Source organism: Sander vitreus, chromosome 2 (assembly GCF_031162955.1).
Source record: "Sander vitreus isolate 19-12246 chromosome 2, sanVit1, whole genome shotgun sequence".
Taxonomy (NCBI): Eukaryota; Metazoa; Chordata; class Actinopteri; order Perciformes; family Percidae; genus Sander; species Sander vitreus.
The window spans coordinates 7,025,864-7,048,722 of record NC_135856.1 but is presented as its reverse complement, the minus strand read 5'-3'; the positions used below and the strand labels follow the sequence as shown (position 1 = coordinate 7,048,722).

The window sequence follows — 22,859 nt, the reverse complement described above, 5'->3', positions numbered from 1 at the left end:
ACAGAATAGTGCACAAACATAGCCTATATTTTTTTTACAAAATGGCATGACGCCCCAATCGTTTAACAATCCTATGGATTCCTTTAAGACGCAAATATTTAGGACAGTAGATTCTCAAACTACCAGAGGGCAAAAAAAAATAAAAATCTGTGGAATTTAAGTGGAATCATCTGTTGCATGTGGGAATGATAAACAGCGTTTCTATGCCAGCAAGGCTATTTTTTTCAGATTGCAAAATCAAATGTTCATGTACATTTAGCAGATGTTTAAGGGGTAAGAAAATAAATTATTTTACCACGATACGGTTTTGAATTTGGTGCCTTGGCTCTGCTTATGTGCTGTGTTGTAATAAAGCAAGCTCAGGAAGCTTGACACAGACATCCGCTGAGACAATGAACATGAAAGAATGAGCACATAGAAAGAAATCTAAAGATTATTTTTTTGGCATTTTAGGACTTTATTTGTATAGGACAGCTTAGACTTGAAAAGGGAGAGAGAGGGGGAACGACATGCAGCAAAGGGCCACATACCGGAGACGAACCTGCGTCGAGGAGTAAACCTCTATATATGGGCGCCTGGCTGCTCTACCAGGTATGCTAACTAGGCGCCCGCACAGAAAGAAATCTCCCAAAAGCACCCATAAATGCTAATTCTGAAAGTGGGCGCTAGCGTTATGTAGAAGCAGGTAGTGCAAGAGAATTGAGAAGCAGTGTGAGAGTTGGAGTATACCTAGTCTCGCATTGCCAGAAAAACGTGCTCTGGTTTATTGGCATTTCTTTTAACATCGTCTTGGGTGGCGCTAAGCACTGGATGGAGCAACAGTGCCTCTGCGAAACAGCCTAGGGAAGGAACTTGTTTTGGTGGAACATGTTTACGTTCAAAAGTTGTTTTAGTCGTGCAACAGAAAACTCAGATTGGACAGATAGTCTAGCTAGCTGTCTGGATTTACCCTGCAGAGATCTGAGGAGCAGTTAACCATAGTCCTCAGCAATGCACCAGAGTTTAGAATTACAACACAAAGAAAGTGGAAGGTGAGGGACATCCGGCCAAAATGAGGGACATCTGGCGGCACCAGAGCAATCGCGGAAAGGAAACTTCGTCAATATAGACTAGAGTATACCAAACGAAACAGCAAACCTGATTGAACTGGTTTAACGAGACAGGTTGTGAAAATATATGATGGGAATATATATGGTACATGTGACTGTAAAACAACTTTTGAACCCGCCTGAACTACTGTGATATTAAAGGACAAATCCGGAAAATGAACCTAGGGGTTAATAACACATGTGTACCGAGTCGACAGTTCTCTGGGATTTGTTTTCTTGCTTGACCAGTCGAACGACGAACGCCGTGCAACCAGTAACCAGTAACATAGCTCAAGCACGGCGTTCGCCGTTCAACTGGTCGTGACTGTTTTCCCAAGATGGCGCCTGCCTGTTTATGTGAACGGTACTGTCTTTATAAACTATCTTTTTTAATAAACTGTCTGTACACTTACAAAGTTCTCAATGCTTCGGTTTACATGTAGGGACCCTCATTATGCTACCGTGGAAGTGTGGTGCTATTTTAAGCCTTGTTATGGGTATAGAAATAGCGATTTCTTTTTACTTTACCCTCTGCCCTGAAGGCTAGCGTTATAAGCTAAATGAAGCTCAGCGCAAATTCTTTCAGGAAGTCTTCTAATTACTGCAATCATCACTATCTCTCCCTAAATCTATTCAGCTGTTAAGAGGCGGTCACTCTTCAGTAAACCAATCAGAATTGGCCATGATATTCACGATCCAATCACAGCATGACATACTGCTTTAAATGTCTCTCTCCTTGCTATCAGCTGTCTTCTCAGGAAAACGTGCAGCCCTCCTCCTCCCCTTCCACCTCCGGGCGTCGTCAACCACTGCAACCTGAGTCCCTTTCCAGCAGACAGGTCCTTCGTTCGGCGTCCGGGTTCCCTCTCCGCCATCACCAGTGTCTAGGCTCCATCGGGGGGGAATATGTCTGTTTCTCTACCCCTTCAAATATTTTTAATGATGGAGTCTAATCCCCAAAGACTCTGTAGATTTCATGTACATTTCATATCATGCTTAACTACACTAAATATTTGCATATCTGCAACAAAGTCTCTCCTGATTGAATTAGCGGTTTGCGCTAAAACTGGTCACATTCGATTAGCATGAAAACATATCCCAGAGAACGGTCGACTCGGTACACGTGTTATTAACCCCTAGGTTCATTTTGCACCGGATTTGTCCTTCAAGTGCGTCAAGCAGAGAAAGTATATACAACAACTTAAAGGATCAGAAAGGTAGAATGTCAAACTGGGAAATAATTGGATCAATAGTTTAAAGGAGTTAAGAGGTTAAAACTTTAAGACATTTCAGAAATGGTGGCGACAGGTACTGTATGTGCAGGCGACTTGAATTCGGAACACATCTGGAACATTCAGTTGCTGTGTTTTCTTACTGTTTCTAAGAACCAGGTACTTTTAAAGGGGTGATAGAATGCAAAACCGATTTTACCTTGTCATAGTTGAATAACGACAGTTCGGTGGGTAAATAGGACATACATAGAAGCTCAAAATCCCATTGATACCCCGTTACTATGCAAATCTCACTTTTTGAAACTGCCACTGAAAACGGGCGAATCTGAACAAAGCTAAAAGTTGACGTAAGCATCTCAACTCCTAGTCTTTGTCACGCCCCAACATTTGCATAGGCTACACCACTGACCTGAGGTCAGCTTAGTCTTGTGAATCTAGCTAGGTCATGCAGATCTCCAGAGGTCCGCTATTTAATTACTAAATTCACTTCTGAGATGTTTTTATGCGGGAAATCAACTATGTAGAGGTCAAATATGGGCCGTTTTACGAAAATGTATGGCTAATTGCAAATTTTGTCCAACTGTGTGTCGCAGTTCAGCAGGAGCTCAGCAGGCTACGTGACAGCGGCTGGTGCTGCCTCGCCACCCGGCGTGTCTACTTCATGGACTCCGGCTCGCTGTGAGCTAGCTGGATCTCCGTCACGAAGGGAAGCCCGCGGTGCTCCATACCCGCGCAAAGTCACCATTTCTGGGTTACTGGACTACAAAATGCTGAGGCCCTGATGGAGCTCCAGGGCCTGCAGCTAGCTGCGATCTTTACCCATAGGATTGAAGGGACAGTAGCAGCTAACGAAATCGCTAATGTTCACAAAAATGCATTCAATTGAAATCGGACACCATTGTTAGCTTTATAAGACCTTGGGGTATATGTTATATAAGTGGCGTGATGAAATTCAAACTGTAAATATACTCTAATTATGCTGAAAGTGAAGCTAACTAGCCGCGATCTGTACACATAGGATTGAAAAGACAGTAGCAGCTAACGAAATCCCTAGCTAATGTTCACAAAAATGCATTAAATTGAAATTGGACACCATTGTTAGCTTTATAAGACCTTGGGGTATATGTTATATAAGTGGCGTGACGAAATTCAAACTGTAAATATACTCTACTTATGCCGGCAGCTGGCAGCCAGCCAGCTCCGCGGAGCCCCGGTAGTCCAGTAACCGAGAAACGGTGACTTTCACTGGGTATGGAGGTTGTCATTTTCTCGTCAGACTGTGTGGAGCTCCTAAAGTCCGACACGTCTTACCAAATTTGCAATTAGCCATCAATTTTCGTAAAAAGGCCCATATTTGAGTTTTTTATAGTTGATTTCTCGTATAAAATTCTCAGAAGTGAATTTAATAACGAAATAGCCCGACAAACAATGTATAACTTTGCAGTGTCTGAAATATGAGACCTGCTGTCTCGTCTCCAATGGCTGTGTATGTGGTTCGCTCAAACCAATCAGCGCGCAGCTCATCTAAATATTCATGAGCACACCATATTTGGAAGAAAAGTTCTTTTTACAAATAGGGCCATATTCACAGGGTAGTTAAGGACCCATAAAATAGCATTCGAGCAATTTTCAGCCCAACCAATGTTACATACCCTATTAGGAGACCTTAAGGAACAGTGTGAAATACCCTATATAATCATTCTATCACCCCTTTAAGGAAGGAGAATAACTATAAACAATAACTAAGTCACAAAGTAACAAACCACTAACTACCCTTTAACATACATACAAGGTTAGACCTTTTGCAGAACATTTTTATTCACTACTGAAATGTTTTATATATAAAAAAGACAGTACAGAAAAATACTTCGCACATCTACAACGTGAGACAAGTGCGTCCGAGGAGCACAAGCAGGGCAAATTTATTTGCCTAGAGATGGTCTAGTACCGAAACATTGCCTACTATTAAACTTTATATGACAGTGTACAGGAGTTTCTTTGCAAATATAAAAGAGAAATCACAGAAAGGGAAAACATTACCACAACATTTTGCCCATCACCAATCCACACACCCCGTCACCAATCCATATACATATAAAAACTTACAAACAGAGTAACCGCAGGCATCGTGTGGGTGCTTGCTGTGGATTCATGGAGGCCGAGGTACCTCTAAGCCAAGACATGATTGTAGAAATTATTCCAATGTGCTCATGTCACCAGTCGTTGCCAGTCTATTGTCGCAAACTTCCTCTCCCTTGCGAGGCTGCCTGTCAGATAACGCACAGGGTGGAGTTTTAAAGTCAAATATTCTTTATTTGTTAAAAAAGATAAATGTGGTAAAAGCAGTTATGCGTGAAAACTCTGGAAAATGTGTTAACCACCAAAGGTATCTTAGTAACGTGACATTTACATTCATTACAAGTACCTTTTTGTATTTCCTTCTAAACCATACATCTAGAATAAGTTGAACTGCACATTGCTTTGCTTTTTCTTGTGTACCTGTACATTACATTTTAGCTGTATGCCATATTACCAGCTGTGAGAGATATTCCTGTGTCACACTTTGCCTTAAACTGTGGTTGTTAAAGAGATGAACTTGCAACTTCGCAATATGCTTTTTTTGTTATTAAGGATTATTGCAATGAATTATGCATTATAATTAAGTGTGTTCTAAATAATTCTATTATTGTATTGTATTTTATGTGTATTTGTATAGAACTCCGTAACTGCGGTTTTGACCGGTCCTACTCTCAGTATCACACTTAGGGAAAAGCTGAACTGCTAATCCTGACACAAAGGCACAAAAATGCCATCAGGAAACACACACATGCACTAAAGCCGTGACAGCTCTCTTTTTTATATCTTCATTTTAATCTAAATTACTTTCTGCTGTAAAAAGCACTTTGGGACAAACCGGTCTGTTAAGAATCTGGCCAACCAATGACAAGGTAAACACCCACCACCATTGCCTACTGGCATGTGTTCAGGTCTGGAATGCATTGAATTGAGGGAAGAGGAAATGTTCAGAAAAATTTTTTTTTGTTTGTTTTTTTTCAGGCCAGCTTGAGTTCCTGTGTTTATACAACTGAAAGTTTTAATTTATAGCTGCTCTTCCCTACAACACTTTTAGTTATCGTATCAGCATGGTCTTACTTGTAGATTTCACACCCCTCCTCTTCCCCTACACAAAACTCCCCCCTCTTTCGTGTTTTCTTTCTTTCTCCACCTCTGACTCTGCCTCTGTGGGACATTTTGGGACAGCACATGCACCCCTGGAGAGTTTAAAAAAGCCCAGAACGCTGGTTGGCGAACATAGCCCAAACATTTGGTTTGGGGACACGGAGGCCAATCAGAGTGATAAACAACCAGAATACATGCAGGGAGGAGTTATCCCAGTTTACTGCTCCTAATTTCACAATGTGTGTGTGTGTGTGTGTGTGTGTGTGTGTGTGTGTGTGTGTGTGTGTGTGTGTGTGTGTGTGTGTGTGTGTGTGTGTGCACTGCCACTGCTGTTGAACCAATCTGACATTGAACTGAATCTGGGGCTGGCAGACTCATGGGGTTCTGTCTGTTGTCATGGCCACAGACGACATAGTGCATTTACCTTTTAGATTTAAAAAAAAAAAAAGGGGTAAAAATCTGATTAATAACAAATACCAAAATTGTAGTGCTAAACACTCATACAGTACTTTATTTTCTTTTTACTTGCTTAGTACCAATCCAACACATAATTAGCATCTCATTTGCATCTCCTACCCATTCTTTTCATCCCTGTCTGAAACTGAGTGTGTGTTTTGAGCTGTCAATATCAAATAAGGACATCATTTACTATAAATGACCCTGATCAGCCTCCTCATGCAACAGGAAACTTTTTGGGGTATAACATCTGGGTAAAAATAATTTAAGAAAACATTATATCTTTAGTCAAAAACAGTCAACACAAACACTCCTTTTCTCAGAAGCCTCTGTATCATTACATTTTATTAAAAAAAAAAAAAAAACAGTTTACAAAGTTACAAAACCATAGCCACATAAAATAAAGATTAAGTACATTTGGTGCCAAGTTTCGGCACTATATAGTTTTCAATATATAAAGATGTAACTTGATTTAACTGAGCACAGCCAGTCACCACTGAAACCAGCTAGTTAAGCAGACCTTTAACTCTGTGCTGTGTTTGGTGGAAGAATGAGGGTAGGGAGGCCTGTGTCTATTTCCGTGTTGCCATCTATTGTCTGAGCAGGAAGAATCATACAGTTGGCTCGTCACGGTCGGCCCAGACTCAGTCTGGTCAGAGAGGTGCGGCCAAGAGCCACGAAACCTACTCTGCCGGATATACATGTATGGCAGGTGGAATGGCATACACTATCCGGGCCCTGCTACACAAACATAACTGTGTCAGTGCGCAAACAGGACTGGGATTCAATATTCAGCCCTGGACCCGACTACAGCAAAAGTGTACAATTACACACACAGAGGGAGACACTTCAACACACACAATCTCACACTTGGTGGTTTGTGGCTTTAATATTTCTTGCCATGTCAGCCAAACTATTTCATAGGTGGAATGATAAATGATACACTCCCTCTCCAAAGTGCTTAAAGGCCTTTGTTTTATTAGAACTGTAGGCCGAAAAGCTGTGCTCAGTGTGTGTTTGTGAGTGTGGCGATGCTCCATGAGAAGCTAAATCCCCTTTTCTTCTCTTTCAGCACTCACAAACCCTTTCCACATGGGAAAGGGTTTGATATCGTCTCATCTGAACTACAAAGTGTTCTGGGCTTATTCAGCACCACCCACAGCCTCTGACCAGTCTGTTGACCTCACCTAACAAGCACCCAGGGGGGATATCAAAACAAAACAAAGCACACTGGGTGCAGCAGTTAGCGAGACCAACTTCCAACCACGGAATCACAAGTATGGCACAATCAAAGTGTCAACAAGACACTGTGTCCTTACTCTTCCACAGTTTTACTTTACTTTGCCACTTTTTGTTTTGTTGACAGAGCATGCCATGAACATGGGGACATTTGAAATAAAAATCCATTATCGTAATGGGTTTTACTGTGACAAAAGACAATAGAAGAGTGTCAGAAGTATCTGGGAGCATAAGGAATGATGCATGGGTTGACATGGGCACAAAAGGGGCATATACCATCACATCCAGGGCCTGTTATCTCATATCCCTTTACATGCTCAGGGTCAGAAACAGAAAAGCAAGCTCTGTAATCGTAAACCCACAGTATACAAGGTGTCGGGTTGAGGCAGATGACGCTGCAATTTAACCCACTTTAATGTCCATCTCCTCCACCTGATCTCAGGAAATAAATACAGATAAATGTGGTAAATAATGGACAATTTTGTTGCCAAGCAGATAATGCACAGATGCATGAAGTGGTGGCTATTGTGGAAGCACCTCAGCATGTGCTCATCCTATGTAGGTATTGCAATCAGACCACGACTACGAGCTGAAAAGTCGCATTTCCATCAAATGGAGTCGATAAGTAAATTTGACAGAAAATGAATCAATGGCAATTCATTCAATTCTCTCCTTTTTTCTTTTGCCCAACGACGCCAAAAATAAAGTGCCGACCACAGCTTTGAAATGAATATCTTTAGGCCAGTCAAAATAATACATGTATGACATTTTGACATCTTTAATGACAAAATGATGAATTAATGAATTAAAGAAAAGGTGGACTAATCCAAGTATTTAATTTAACACGGGCTAAAACCTAAAAAAGGTCACATTCATACAGACTTTGATTTCTTGAATTTGAAAAGTGCAACTCCTCATTTGATAAACAAGCACTGGCATTAAGTTGAAACTGAATATGAGATTTCTGTTTTTATTTTTTTTTATCTTGAGCGTGGTAACTTCCTACCAACACGGATGACTTTCAGAAAGAAACCCTTTAGCCATAAAGTTTTATTGGGCTAATCCTTCCACTTAGAGTATAAAAGTAAATCTCTCACCATCCAGCGCTGACTGCAGTTTCCCCTATTGTTCCTGCTTTTAATGCCTGCTCAACTACAGTAACTTTCTTATATGTAGTTCTTCGATTTGCAAACAAGCATGTTTCCTTGGGAAGATTGTGAGAAGATGATACTTCACCCAAGCAGTCACTAGCACCTTACCACTAACTTACTTACACTGTCCCCTTTTTTCTCCAACAAATGCGCCAAATGCGTGCATATACACACTTTGATGTAACCACACACAAAGCATGACTGGAAATTCCCGATGAGTTTCACTAATAACTTGGCAATCAAGCAAAAACAAACTACCTTTTTGTTGCTGTTTTATTTTTTTGTTCCTCGAGGAAGTGGGACTGTAAAAACTATTTTGTTGCCACAACAGCCTTTCAAAACTTCAGTTACTACTTTCAGTAGTTCTTCCCTCCAACCAAAGTTAAGCTTAAGTTAGCTAAAAGCAGGAAAAGATAATTTTTTTCAGCCTACCAAAGTAAAAGACAAAACAAAAAAAACCTGCACTATTATGGCAGTCATATAAAAATGAATGCACTTTGACAATTTGCCAACAGGATATGATTCAAGGCGCTCACTGACAGATGCTAATCAAACTGCTAGTGTTGAAAGCTACAGGTAAATTGGTGACTTCACAGCAACAACAGTTATGTTTTCAGGAATTCACTTTTTTTGGAATCCTCGACATTGGCTCCCATGGATTTGTTTAGCGCTGGATAAGGTATCCAAACATGGCTGCCCATTCATGCCAATAAAAGCTGTTCACCAAGCACATACTGTAAGCTGATGAAGTTGTTTTGGCTTCTATGTCCATAATGCATGTTCATTAGAGTTTTTTTTCCTTGATCTGACTGCCATGCGTGTTGTACCTGACCTACTGTATTGGTTGAAATTGTGTTAAGATGTTTTTGAATATATATGTGATGCTATGAGCTGATGCTTTTGATGAATTTCTTTGTGTGGTGGTATGGTGGTGGTAGTGTAGTGTAATGCATCATATAACCCAAAGTTTACACACAAACTAGAGGCTTGTTAAGGTTGTTGTTCTCTGTTGCGATTCATATGTTGATTGATTTGTATAAAAACACCTATGAATATTGCAGCCAAAACTTGACTTTAGTATGCATTTAGGCATTTTTGAGCATATGTTATTTTAAAGCTGTGACTGGCTCCCGTGGGTGTATTTAAACAGGATAAGGTAGTCATAAATAGCGGCCCATTGATGCCGATGAAAGCCTTTCAATTAGCGCGTATGCTAAAAATTTCAATCACTTCCTACTAAAAGTTTCTATCACTTCCTACTTCCATGCCCATAATGGAGGTGTATTAGTGTCATTCCCCACTTGCCCATATGTTTGACTGGTGGTTCTGAAGCGACATTGGACCTATTGTATCGGTTCAAATTGTGATACGTTTTTTTTATGTATGCTATGTGATGCTTTGACCTGTTGCTTTTCGATGGATGTTTCATAGGGAACAACCCCCAACTGCCTGACCATGGGCAGCTGCATCACTAACTTCTCTCTCCCAACTGCTTGTCTATGGGTCCTGCGTGTGTGTGCGTGTATTTCGGGCCTCTGTGTGTGTGTGTAAATGACATGAAGTGAAAAAATGTATGGGGATTGGGATTAATGAAATAATTCTTCTTCCTGTCTTTCTGGGCCTGGGGGACATCACAGAACTTCACAAAAGTCAATTTGTGTGGTCACAAAATTGACCACACAGGTGATTTTAGTATGAGTTTTGTCATTTTTGAGAATACTTTATTTTGGCATTTTGTTGCTCAAAACCTTATTAGAATTAGTAGATTTGACTACTAGCTCTTCTTGTCTCAATTTTCCGGAAACGTTTTTTTTCCTCTCTTTTTTTTGTTCAACTGCAGCACCAGAGACCAGCTCTTCCTCTTTTGTCCCACTCTAACTGCAGAATATCAGAGTAGCCTTTATTCTTCTCTTGTCTCTTTTGCAGCAGAATCAGGGAATCCAGCTCTTCTTCTTTCGGCTTACGGGTCACTCGTTTGGTGAGTCAGATGTCAGGAGAAAGACAGCGTGCTAAGTGGGGTTCAATAATGCAGCCACGGTGAGGCCTCAAAAAGTGTGTGTGTGTGTGTGCGTGTGTGTGCTTCTGTGAGTGTGAAACTGTGTGTATGTTAAGATGGGGGATTTAGGTGTACATAGTCTGACTTTGCCAGACCCTCCTCCAAAGCGCGTTGGAGGTGGGTCTGGCTACTCCACATTCGGGGATGGGAGGAAAACGTGCACTGATTATTATTGGCATTTCTTTAAACCAATCACAATCGTCTCGGGCAGTGCTAAGCACCTGAGAAAAGCCACAGTGCCGCTGCAAAATTTTTAAGTTTAAAATGCCAACACAAAGGAAGCCCAAGGCAACGGATATCCGGCCTAAAGGATTGAAATCCGGCGGATTGGAGGGCTGGAGCTGCAGTGTGAATGTGTGCTGCCTCTGAGAGACTTGGTGCGTGTGCGGAATATTGTTTAGGTGTAGTACGTGTGATTTTGTGTGCGTGGATGGGAAAAGCCGGCGGAGTGCCTCCATTCCTGCGAGCTCATCTATAATTCAGCTCTGTAGCGGCCCGTGAGGTCTCCCCCCGTTCGCTCTCAAGGTAGAGACAAGTGTTCCATGGTACATTACACTGCCTCTCCCCATCTATCCATTCCCATCTACCGCTACCTCTCCAGAGGCCGTGCAGCTGTGAGCAGCAGCTCAGCGTATTTCACTGAATGAAGATGTCCTAAACATAGAGAATGTGTTCAACAGGACGGAGAAGGGTGACAACAGGACTGATGCCAGCTTTACAACCAGGTTCAAACTGTATATATTCTCCATTGTACATTAAAACTTAGAAGATTCATCATTATCAAGCTTATCTGCTTTTCATTTGTTTTTATCTTTATTTCTTTTAAGATCATGTATGTCCTTTTATTTGTTTCAAGCATCTTACAGTGTGTTGCATTTCTGATATTAAATATTTATTATGTCTTATATAAAGCACTTGTGTATGTTATATAATTAAGTAAGTAACTTGCCTTGCCATGATGACTAAGCTTTGATTCTTGCCTATCATCTTTTGGTCCACGTAGCCGTCAATCTGTCACAAGAACCACTGAATTGGTTTTTACTGAAAGCGAACAACGCACATCACCACTTTGTTCTGGCATCTTTTGAAAATGGCAATACGTGGTCGACTGGGTGTGCTATAATTACAGGCCCATTTCCTTGCCCAGAGTGGACTGTAACTGTTGCCTATTTGATTGCTCATTATTTATTTGGATCCAAGTTAGTTCATTCTCTGCAACATCCACTCTTCCTGGGGTCCATATTAAAAGAAATATGCACAGTAAAAACAACAAATGTGTTATACATAATTTCATGTAAATGAGGTCTGTTGACCATAAATAGAAAAGAATAAGTGTAAAACTAGTTGAGATGAATTGGAATGAAGTTGAATAAAAGTGGTAACACAGAATTGAGTGATTAATTATAATTGTCTATGCTTTATAAACACGCAAAGCAGACCAGGTCAAAAAATGGTTTCAAAACCATATCCTGACTAATCACTAACATATAGTAGTCAGTGATTATCCACAATCTGATCTTAACTATAATGAAAATAATTCATAATTTATGCTTATTTTACCCCACAAATTAGGTATTGTTTCATGTAAATGAAGTTTATTCACCATAAATTCCAAAAAGAACTGTAAAACTAGTGGTAGCGAGTTGGAATGAAGTTGTTGAGAAGGTGTAAAATAGAATTGGGTGATAATTTATACTTTGCTACTACTATGCTTTATTAATAGCCAAAACAGACCGGGTCAATTTTGACCCGGGATACAAGTGTGATTATTGGCTGCCATTAAAAAACTAAACTTTGACTTATACCAGTCTGTGATAACCCATCAACATATGTTCCCATTGATCTCAACTGTTAGTCAAAATAATTCATAATTTCAGCTTTTTTTAACTCAGAAATTAGGTATAATTTTACATAAATGCGTTTTTTTGACCATATATTAAAAAAAATAAGTGTAAAACTAGTGGTAATAGGTTGGAAAGAAGTTGGCTAAGAAGGTGTAACACAGAATTGGGTGATAATTTATACTTCATGCTTTATAAACTGGCAAAACAGACCGGGTCAATTTTGACCCGGGAGGACAACAAGTGCATGGTCGACGGGAGGAAAACACAAGGGTTAAGCCGGTACAGAGCTTTGCGACGCGGGCTACGGACTTCCGTCACAGCTCAGTCGTATCAGCAGCAGTTAGTAGATGTGTTTAGGCGAAAATGGGTGACTTTGAGCTGGGTACAGAGCACCGCGATCTGCTGCTCATTTCGGCGGAGAATACGGTTAAATTTAGTCCACAACATATGACCAAAACGGAAATGAAAAAGATTGTGGTTTGGATTAAAACACTCCCAAGAAACACGCATTTCCAGCAGCACTAGTGGTAGAAGAATGACTATACTATTAGGAACTGAAGAACACATAGTATTTCAGCAGTAGTAGTAATGGTAAAAGTAGTCATTGTACCTCTGGGACAATATAGCCTCGCTCAGCTGGACTCTCTTCTTTCCTCTATCAAGGCTTATTCAGCCGTTCTTTCTTCACTTCCTTCCTTCCTTTCATTGCAACTTTCTCTTTTTAAAACATTCTGACACCCACTGTATACAGACGCTGTGGAGACATGTCCAGATCCTAATCCTGCCTCAGCTGAACTGTACTATTTCCTCTGTTATTCGTTTTTTGTTCCATTGCTCCATCTCGGCAATGCCTCATTCTAGAAAAGGTGGCTTTTACCATAATGGCACACTGTCCTCCTCTTTCTCCTCCTCAGTCACTTTACTCCAATTTAAATGTCATGTCATGTTCCTGTAGACTGCTATGGTTTCACTTCTATTGACTGAACGTTCATGTGTTCAAAAAGCTCTCAGGTTATTGCTATGATTTTTATTATCTTTTTTAGGAGCAGTAATAACAGGGATACTAATTGTACTTCAGGCAGTTTTGTTGTCTGGGTGATGTTACAGGCTTCAGTGTGTGGAGTCATCTGTTCAGTGCAGGATTCGATGCATAAAACAATCTTAACTAAACTCAAGCTCAACTTTTTGAGTCAACATGGGTGAGAAGTTCCATGACAAATGAAGCAAACTCAATCCGCTGATGAAGGCTACATTTACATTGCTACATTTTGGTTTAGAAACAAATATCTTTTGCTGTGTTTATGCCTCGCATTAACACTGCTCTGGTTTTCAGAGCCCCTAAACCAGAGAATTTTAAAAACACTTTTGCTTTGGAATCTCCTGGGTTGTGCTGAAGTCTCAACGGCCGCAAACGGAGACCTTTGGCAACACCTGATTGGGTGTTATCGGTCATGACGTCTCGTTCACTGAGACTAAGCTGCCAACGTTACCATGGCAAATACCAGCAACGGGCGGAGTACACATGCTACCTCCTGTTTACCCCGGGACACGCATGCCCAGTATAAGAGAATGCTGATAAGATATGGGGTTTGGGAGTGTTAGATTAAACAGAGATTAGTTCTTCTACTGGAGCTAAAAACACTTGTTTGCACGGTGATTGCTTATGGCTCAAAATGTAGCACTGTAAATGTAGCCAAAGACTTTCATATGTTTGAAAACATACGACAGGTATCATGTTGGAATTAATGAGTTCAGTGTCTGCCTGTAAAACTTAGGGTTGAACAACTTAAACTCAATCATATGTACAATATCATTAATGGTGTAGTCCCAAAGTATTAGGGATTTTAGATTCTGATGGTGCACACTCAACATGCCCATGAGACTAGGGCCAGTGTCCGTGCATGTAAGGTGTCATGTGTGAATAGTGAAGCAAGAAAATCCTTTTTTTATACAGGAATTATTTTATGGAATAGTCTTTCACTTAATATTAAAATGGCAGAAACGAAAAGGGATTTTAAACATAAAGTTAGGGTTTACTTGTGGAATAAAATAGATAATTAGGGGGAAATAGACTCTAGACTGGGGACCGGGTCATGTATTGCTTTGTAGCTCATGGTGTTTTATCTGGTACTTTTGATGTGTAGTTTTTTTTTTTCTTCTTTTTTTTAGCCTTAGAAGGGCTGTATGTGTCTGCATTTGTTGTATGTCCTGTTCTCTTCCATCTGGGACCATGTTGGAAAAAAGTGTTCATTGCTTTTACATGTTATCCCTCGGATCCTTCTGTCTTTCTATATCCATAAATAAACCAAACCAAAACCAAAACGAGCGAATAAATGGGGTTGAGATCATTTAGTCAACTGTTAAACCCTTTTTTAGGACTTTCATTTCTGGGCAAGATCTCATTCTAGCAGGGCTGTACAGCCACAAAATAAATAACTCTCAATATCTTAAAAATCTTGCATCTTGTAGATATTTTATTTTGTTTACATAACTATGTGATCGTCTGTTGGCCTCAGTGGTTTGTTGACAAGTAGAGAATGTTGTGCAGTTGTAATTCCTATAGTAGTCCATCATAAACAAAAACAAAAAAAAACGTTAACGATAACGTGTAATACTTCAACAACCTCGACCTCTAACTGAGAAAACTCCAACTGCTTGTGAAGACTGTGAGATGCGGTTGAGAGCTGGACCTTGTGTTAAGATTAGGGCTGTCAAAATAACGCGTTCATTTCGATTAATTAATCTGAGAAAAAATAACGCGTTAAAAAAATTAACGCAGATTAATCCATTCCATATTGACGTTTGCATACAGACGAAAATCTGGTGCCACTGATATGTCTGCGCTTCTCTCTGCTGCTCTGAAACAGACGTTACAGGAAACACAAACCCCGCTGCACGTGACGCTAGTTAACACAATACTCAACAGCAGCTAGCGTTAGCCTACCGCTAGCTAGTAGCTGGATTAAACACAGTTAAAATGCTGACAGCTAACGCTAAACGGTGTAAGTTTGACTGTATTTTACTGTAGAGGATTCAACACCGGTATGTAACAATCTGCAGCTGCCGTCGGAGAAACAACACAGACGGTGAAAAAAAAACAACACAGCCGGTGCGTTCAATGAAACTGGTAAACTACAGCGTCGTGGTGCATTTGAAGTTATTGTAAATGTCCTTTTCCTATCTGATTGTGGTTTTTGTCGTTCAACAGCAATTTACTAGTGAAATAAATTATTGTTATTGTTATACATTATTATTAAATCATTTAATTTTGACCATATGGACTTAGCAATAAACAAGCCGTTCTTTAATGTCACCAACTGTTGTTTAGTACCCTTTTTTGTCTTTTCTTTTTTTACTTTCTTAAAAAGTATCGGTTCAGGCACCATTAATTATGTATGTGATTCATTTCGAGTATGTAATTAATTAGATTACATTTTTTAATCGATTGACAGCCCTAGTTAAGATTATTTTGTCAAACTACTAATTCAAAGGTCAAGAAGGAAAATCATGCTCAAAGGTTTCAAAAACAGGAAGGCTTAAAATAGTCAATCTAAAAATGAATCTTGTCAAGAGAGAGACCTGTCAATCTTTTGATGAAATGAAAATCCGGCTCAAATCCTTTGTTAAGAATTTTAAATGAAGAGAAACATTATACAACATATCCCATAACTCACTTGTACAGCCGATTCAGCTGACGATAGATGTCTTATATAAGACATGTTACATATCTTATGAAGCCGGCCATGATTGAAAAGCCAGCTATTGAAATGTAATTTTTTCAGGGATAAAAAGTGTCAGCGTCTGAGCCTCACTAAAGAATCTAAGTATTATTGTGTTGAGTTGCACCATAGAATGAAATTCCTATATATATATATATATATATATATATATATATATATATATATATATATATATATATATATATATATATATATTCCTATATATCGCAATCATCACCATCTTCTCAGCTTCCTCCCGACCCTGATCTGGGTTCAGTTTCCTCCCCTTTCACCTCCAGAATATTCTCTGTCTTGTAAAGCTAATACGACACCCTGCAGCCCCCTGATCTCGGTTGAGCCGCCACAGTCTCCAGTCTTGTTGACTCAACACCAAATTAAAACTGTAAGCCAATTATACATCTGTGGCCTATGCGAAAACTTCCCTCCACTACAAAGGCTTTAAATTCCATCTCTCCAATTCCCTACAATCCCCTAGAATGTCGTACATCACTGTGCAGCTCCGCTAATGAACACAGCTCTCTTAAAAAGCAATCTTCACTGCAGTGATTCACTCCTTTAGTCATTTGCAGCATCCATCCTCCTGTTTTTGTTTTGCCACACCCACTCACTTCTACTCTATCCGAAGCTAAAAGGCTAACTGGTACAATTGGTCTGCTGTTAGCTCGTTACCGCTCTCCATTGTGATTGTATGGCTGACTCACGCCAGCGTTTGCATAACACAAGCGGTAATGACAGGGGTCTGCAGATCATCTTGACAGTAAACAAAGATGTTCTTCTTGTTGCAACGCTTTCCCCAGGTGTGTCATTATTTTCAAGACGGGATGAAAACACCAATTCTGTTTTTTCCACTTCTTCCACACCTTCCCGTCCTCCTTCTCTTCCTCTCAGGTGCCTGCTGAACTGAGAATTGTTTGCTGCAAGGACTACCGCTTCTGTTTGTGCCTGAAGTATTGAAGTCATTAGTTTTGCTTGTGTGTGTGTGTGTGTGTGTGTGTGTGTGTGTGTGTGCGTGCGTGCGTGCGTGCGTGTGTGTGTGTGTGTGACTATAGGGGAGTTAGTGGGGTGACAGTGGTCTCTCCAGTGGATCTGTGTGGGTATGAGCACTACCTACTGAACATAGAGGCTTCACAGCATCTATCTGTGTGGGAGAAAATAAAATGGCAGCAGACCCAAGTGGGTTTAATGCTGATTCTCTGTGTGTGTTTTTACCCCATGGGAACACACACCACAGTGCGAGCCAGCCTTTGTTAGGAGCGCACCTGCTTGCACACGCCACATCCTTTCATCTGTTTTATGCTGCCCCCTTTAATCCGCTGCATCCTCTTAAATAGAAAGCAGTCTGCATTACATTTCCCAAAATCAACCAGCCGGGCTAACGATCTGGTCAATCGGCCGGGTCAAAACACCAGTCCATTCCACGTGGTTAACACTCCAATCAAAATAGCTCACTTGTAAATTGAGCCCGAGCACACAACATACGTGCATGCAGGCCTGGGATTAGCTAAATAAGGTCAACACCCAAAAACACAAGGCTGAAGTATTCGCTGACACATTCCTATTGTCTGTGAGGCTACCACTGTTATTAAGGAAACAGGAAGATGGAAGCCATTAGAAAAGTTCTTGCTCTAGTTAAGCATTATGGCCTTTGCATTAGTCCACGGTCCAGGCGGTTATTGCTGAACGCACAGAATAAGGCCTGATGGACCCAGAGAATGGCGCCTTTGTGTCCAGTATTGTTGCCGTGTGATACATAACAGAATACTCAATGCTGAGAAGTGGCCCCGCTGGTTTAAAGCAACCCACAGTGAAGAAATCTACAACCATACATTCAATTACTGCAGCGGTTGCTCCATTTAACTCTCCCGTCTGTCATGCAACAAGGCAAATAGGCATTTTGATGCCGGTAATGTGTTGAGTAACAGCTGCAGATTCTCAGTTCCGCACTGACAAACAGGAGGGGAACAGGAGGCGGACACCTGAACGCAGCTCGTTCGGCCTCGGCAACTGATTTTAATTACAGGTCGTTTGGAGGCACTCGAGGAGAGAGCGTGATCAGAGGCAGAGACGAGAGTGAAGAGACAGTGATTAGACATGCAGAGGGCGAAAATCTAAAAAAGAAACAGCTAGAGGGAGAAAAAGGGGGCGAAAGGGGAAGTACGAGTGTGAGAAAAGAAGAGGAAGGTTAGTGCGCGTGGTGGTGCAGCAGGATGATTTGTGGCTGTATAGATGAGAGTTAGACCAGGAAGGAGGGAGGGAGAGAAAGAAATAGAAATAGAAATAGGGAGCGCGATGTGGGGGAGGGACGCAGTGGAAGCGCTGAATAAAGAAAGAGCCAGAAGCTGTGTGTGCGTGATCAAGCCTGTAGATGAGAGTGGAAGAGAGCTGGGTGGGAGAGGGTGTACAACAGCAAGTTCAACAGAGACAGATGAAACATTGGGTTGGTTTACAGGCACACAAACAACTGCCCTGCTGTGGATTCACAGATTGAGGAGAATAGTCTGATTAAGGAAACAACAGGATATGCAGGAACCTGATGTTCCCAAAAATAAAGCCTGACTGATGCTGGATTTGTGAGGCTGATAGCAATATGGATGTTTTAGAACAGGGATTGGCCATATGGCCAAAATCCTCTATCCTGATATAAATCATTTCCAGGGCCAGAGAGAATCTGCGGACGCAGAAGTCCGCAAAATTTTCTGCAGATTTTATTTACTCTGCTAAATTCCGCAGATTTTCATTCTGGATCACCGCTTAAAACTGTACAAGAAATCTGCAGATTCCGTTTGGGTCTGCTTATGACATATTTCCATCCCACTTACCGCAGATCCACTTCCATTTTCAAACTCCTTTTCTTCAGAACACTGCATACTAACAGCTAACAGAGCAAACAGCTAACCGAGAAGACTTCCGTTCAATTAGCCTGCAAGCTAATGCCGGCTGACTCATTTCATATCTCAATAACCATATATATCAGGAAATAGCCTGTTTTAGGGTATTTCAAAAGTCTAAATGAAATAACCTGGAAAAGCCTATTTTTGTATAGCCTACTCCATACTCCTGGGTGTTATCGGTCATGACGTCTCGTTCTCTGAGAATAAGCTGCTAACGTTACCATGGCAAATACCAGCAACGGGCGGAGTACACATGCTACCTCCTGTTTACCCCGGGACGCGCATGCCCAGTATAAGAGAATGCTGATAAGATATGGGGTTTGGGAGTGTTAGATTAAACAGAGATTAGTTCTTCTACTGGAGCTAAAAACACTTGTTTGCACGGTGATTGCTTATGGCTCAAAATGTAGCACTGTAAATGTAGCCAAAGACTTTCATATGTTTGAAAGCATACGACAGGTATCATGTTGGAATTAATGAGTTTAGTGTCTGCCTGTAAAGCTTAGGGTTGAACCACTTAAACTCAATCATATGTACAATATCATTAATGGTGTAGTCCCAAAGTATTAGGGATTTCAGATTCTGATGGTGCACACTCAACATGCCCATGAGACTAGGGCCAGTGTCCGTGCATGTAAGGTGTCATGTGTGAATAGTGAAGCAAGAAAATCCTTTTTTTATACAGGAATTATTTTATGGAATAGTCTTTCACTTAATATTAAAATGTCAGAAACGAAAAGGGATTTTAAACATAAAGTTAGGGTTTACTTGTGGAATAAAAAAGATAATTAGCGGGAAATAGACTCTAGACTGGGGACCGGGTCATGTATTGCTTTGTAGCTCATGGTGTTTTATCTGGTACTTTTGATGTGTAGTTTTTTTTTTCTTCTTTTTTTTAGCCTTAGAAGGGCTGTATGTGTCTGCATGTGTTGTATGTCCTGTTCTCTTCCATCAGGGACCATGTTGGAAAAAAGTGTTCATCGCTTTTAACATGTTATCCCTCGGATCCTTCTGTCTTTCTATATCCATAAATAAACCAAACCAAAACCAAAACGAGCAAATAAATGGGGTTGAGATCATTTAGTCAACTGTTAAACCCTTTTTAAACCTGAGAATGTTGATGTGATATGCGGTTTGGGCGTGTTAGTTTAAACTGAGATTAATTCTTCTAGTTTTTACTGTTCAACATAAACACATAGCATTTTTGATTAGGAATCCTTAAATATTGTTATTTAAGACCGTAATATGTACATGGCTTGCTAAATATAACAGTGAACTTTGTTAGAAATTTAATTACTACAAAAAAAAACTAATGTAAACAATAGCACGTGTATGTTTAAGTTAAGATGAGAAAATAGCCTATATAGATTAAAGTACGATTAACTATCCTGACTAATAGTAAATATATTTAAAAACAAGTATGTGATGACTTAATTAATCAGTTAAAAAGTTTGAATCCAGACACAAATATATCTTCTCTATGTCTAAGCTAAAATCGGTTGATAAAATTGGCTGTGTTTGATACTATATTAATGTTTGTATTAATGTGTGCAAGGCTACAAGCCAACAGGAAGTAGTGATATAACAGAATGGATGGATGGGTTCATTTTTGTGCTTTAATTTCCTTCTGATGAGACAAGCTCAGTTACAGGGTTAGTTCTAACATTAAAGCTGTTTTGCTGTCACCGACCGCCCCAAAATATGCTATTTCTTTGACATACAGTAGTTGCTAGTGATTTTAATATTTCAGAGGAGGAAATCACCAAGCTGAAGAGGTGCCAAGAGGAAGTTGATTAATCCATCTGGGTTAAGTTGCAATATCACGCTACTGGCTCTAATCAAATTATTAGAGATTAAAAGATGGAGGGTGAGGGAAGGGTGGAGGCAGAGTGGAGCATTACAAAAGTGAAGGAGGAAAGAGCCTGAGACACTAGTGCTCACGAAGCAAGATGGAAGAAAGGATGAGGTGATTCCTGTCAGCTGTGTGATCTTAAAAAAAAGCACAGAGCCGAAGTAAAACTGCCGTCAGCCCTGCTCTTCCCGGCTCCGCTGTCATCTGCTCTTCACTTACTGAAAAGATGGCCAGTGAAAAGCCTGAAAGCACTTGGCACACACTACCAATCCCTCCCATCCCATCCAACATGCTCTCCAGACGTTTCATAAAACGGAGACACAGATAGAACGAAAAAAAGTGACATAATTGGTGCGACAGTGGGTAATAATCTGCAACATTTCACTGTAAATGAAAAGGTCTTGATGCTACTTTCTATTTACAAAGTATTTTGTTACAGTGCAGGGATTCACCATTTTCTTCATTTTAGGGATTTGGTAGATTTCCGTCTAATGTTTCAGAACAAACAAAAGAGGTTTGTTTGGACCATTATCAGCATGGGCACCACCAACAGCCATCATGGAATGAACAACATAACCTTTGTAAATGGAAAAGCCAAAACATACGGAGTGCTTAGCACCAGAGGATAGAAATGGCAATGAAAATGCCACAGCTGGGGCGCCTGGATAGCTCACCTGGTAGCGCATGCACCCCCATGTCACAAAGGCTCAGTCCTTGTTGCAGCGGCCCCAGGTTCGACTCTGACCTGTGGCCCTTTGCAGCATGTCATTACCCCCCTCTCTCTCACATCTTTAGCTGTCCTATATAATAAAGGCCTAAAATGCCCCCCCCCCCCCAAAAAAAGATGTTAAGTATAAGCTTATAGCCCCGTTTTGGAAATTGTGCCATAACAAATCAGCTCTGGGTGTACAGTATATAGAGCTGATTGTGGAATGTGTCACGAATACAAAACAAGTTATGCAGAAGAATCTCTTAATTCATAGTTACAAGAAATCCTGAGGATTTCATTAGCCGAATATCTGCAAAACTAAATCAGTCCTTCCAGAAAAATGAGTTTTTTTGTCATTGTTGCGGGCAAAAATCCTTGATTATGCGGAAAGGTTTGTTAAAACATGCGATGGAATATGCAGGATATTTATGCAATTTTATGCGATGAAATTGCGGGAACATTCAAAAATTGCGGGAACTTGCAAAAAAAAAGATATATGTGACTTTTTTGCAACGAAAATGCGGGGATTATGAAATCATGCAAGCCCCGCATATTTTGCGCAGAAATCGGCAATTTATGCAGCGAAAGTGCGGCGTATTTGAAAAAAATGCATCCCACGCATAAATATGCGGACTTTGGCTGATTATGCATTGAATTATGCAATCGCATAATCGCATTTTTTCTGGAGGGACTGGTAAATAAGTTTGTCTTTTTTGAAGGCTCATTCATTTGAATGAGTGTTGCAGATGGCCGGGTCTAAGAGGCAGAAACGCACTGAAGCATAATTAACTGTTTCAGCTCTACAAAACAGGACGTGTGTTTCACACACTGTGTAGCTGTGTGTGTGTGAGCCGAGGGAAACCGAGAAGTTTTCTAAGAGAAGTGAAAGTCAGCAGCAAGAGATGCGAGGCTGTCCTTAATGTGTCACTTGACTTGGCTGGCAGGTGTCTGTGTGTTTGTTTAGACGCAAATGTGGACATACTGCATGTACATGAAGTATTAGCTAAATTAGTATTATTTTTAGGTCAGCAACAATGCAGGCGACCATGGAGGTTCAAAGGTGAAAGCTGCAGCGCTTGGACAAAAGATATTGATTTGTGCCAATAATGATAGAGAAGCTGTAAGTAAAGACGTAAAACTTGGCAAGAGACAGACACAAGACAAGTCAGGACACAGCAAAGGAAAATGATGACAACATGTGTTATTAGTTAGTTAGTTGAGTCTGAAATTTACGTATAAAGATACTGAACCTTCATAGTTGAACCTGCAGTTCATAGTTGGACAGACAATGAAGAAATGTCCTCTGAACTGCGCGCTGGAAGACGTCTGATAAACACTCACTGATGCAGAGTGACAAAACCACTGGAGCGAATTAAAGGCTGGAGGTCTGAACTTGTTTAAGGGTTTGGATTTTTTAATGG

At 40.5% G+C, this 22,859-nt stretch overlaps 1 protein-coding gene across 2 annotated transcripts in view; it reads right to left on the bottom strand.

Annotated features, from left to right (window-relative positions):
* Nucleotides 1-22,859, bottom strand: part of mgat3b (beta-1,4-mannosyl-glycoprotein 4-beta-N-acetylglucosaminyltransferase b) — a 71,926-nt gene that overhangs the window by 13,826 nt on the left and 35,241 nt on the right. The window contains exon 2 of one of the 2 annotated variants that reach the window (XM_078274746.1): nt 4,427-4,587. The exons of the other annotated variant lie outside the window; for it this stretch is intronic. Coding sequence (XP_078130872.1) covers nt 4,427-4,503 — 77 coding nt within the window. The 5' untranslated portion in view covers nt 4,504-4,587. The remainder of the gene's footprint in view (nt 1-4,426; nt 4,588-22,859) is intronic. 2 annotated transcript variants of the gene reach the window in all.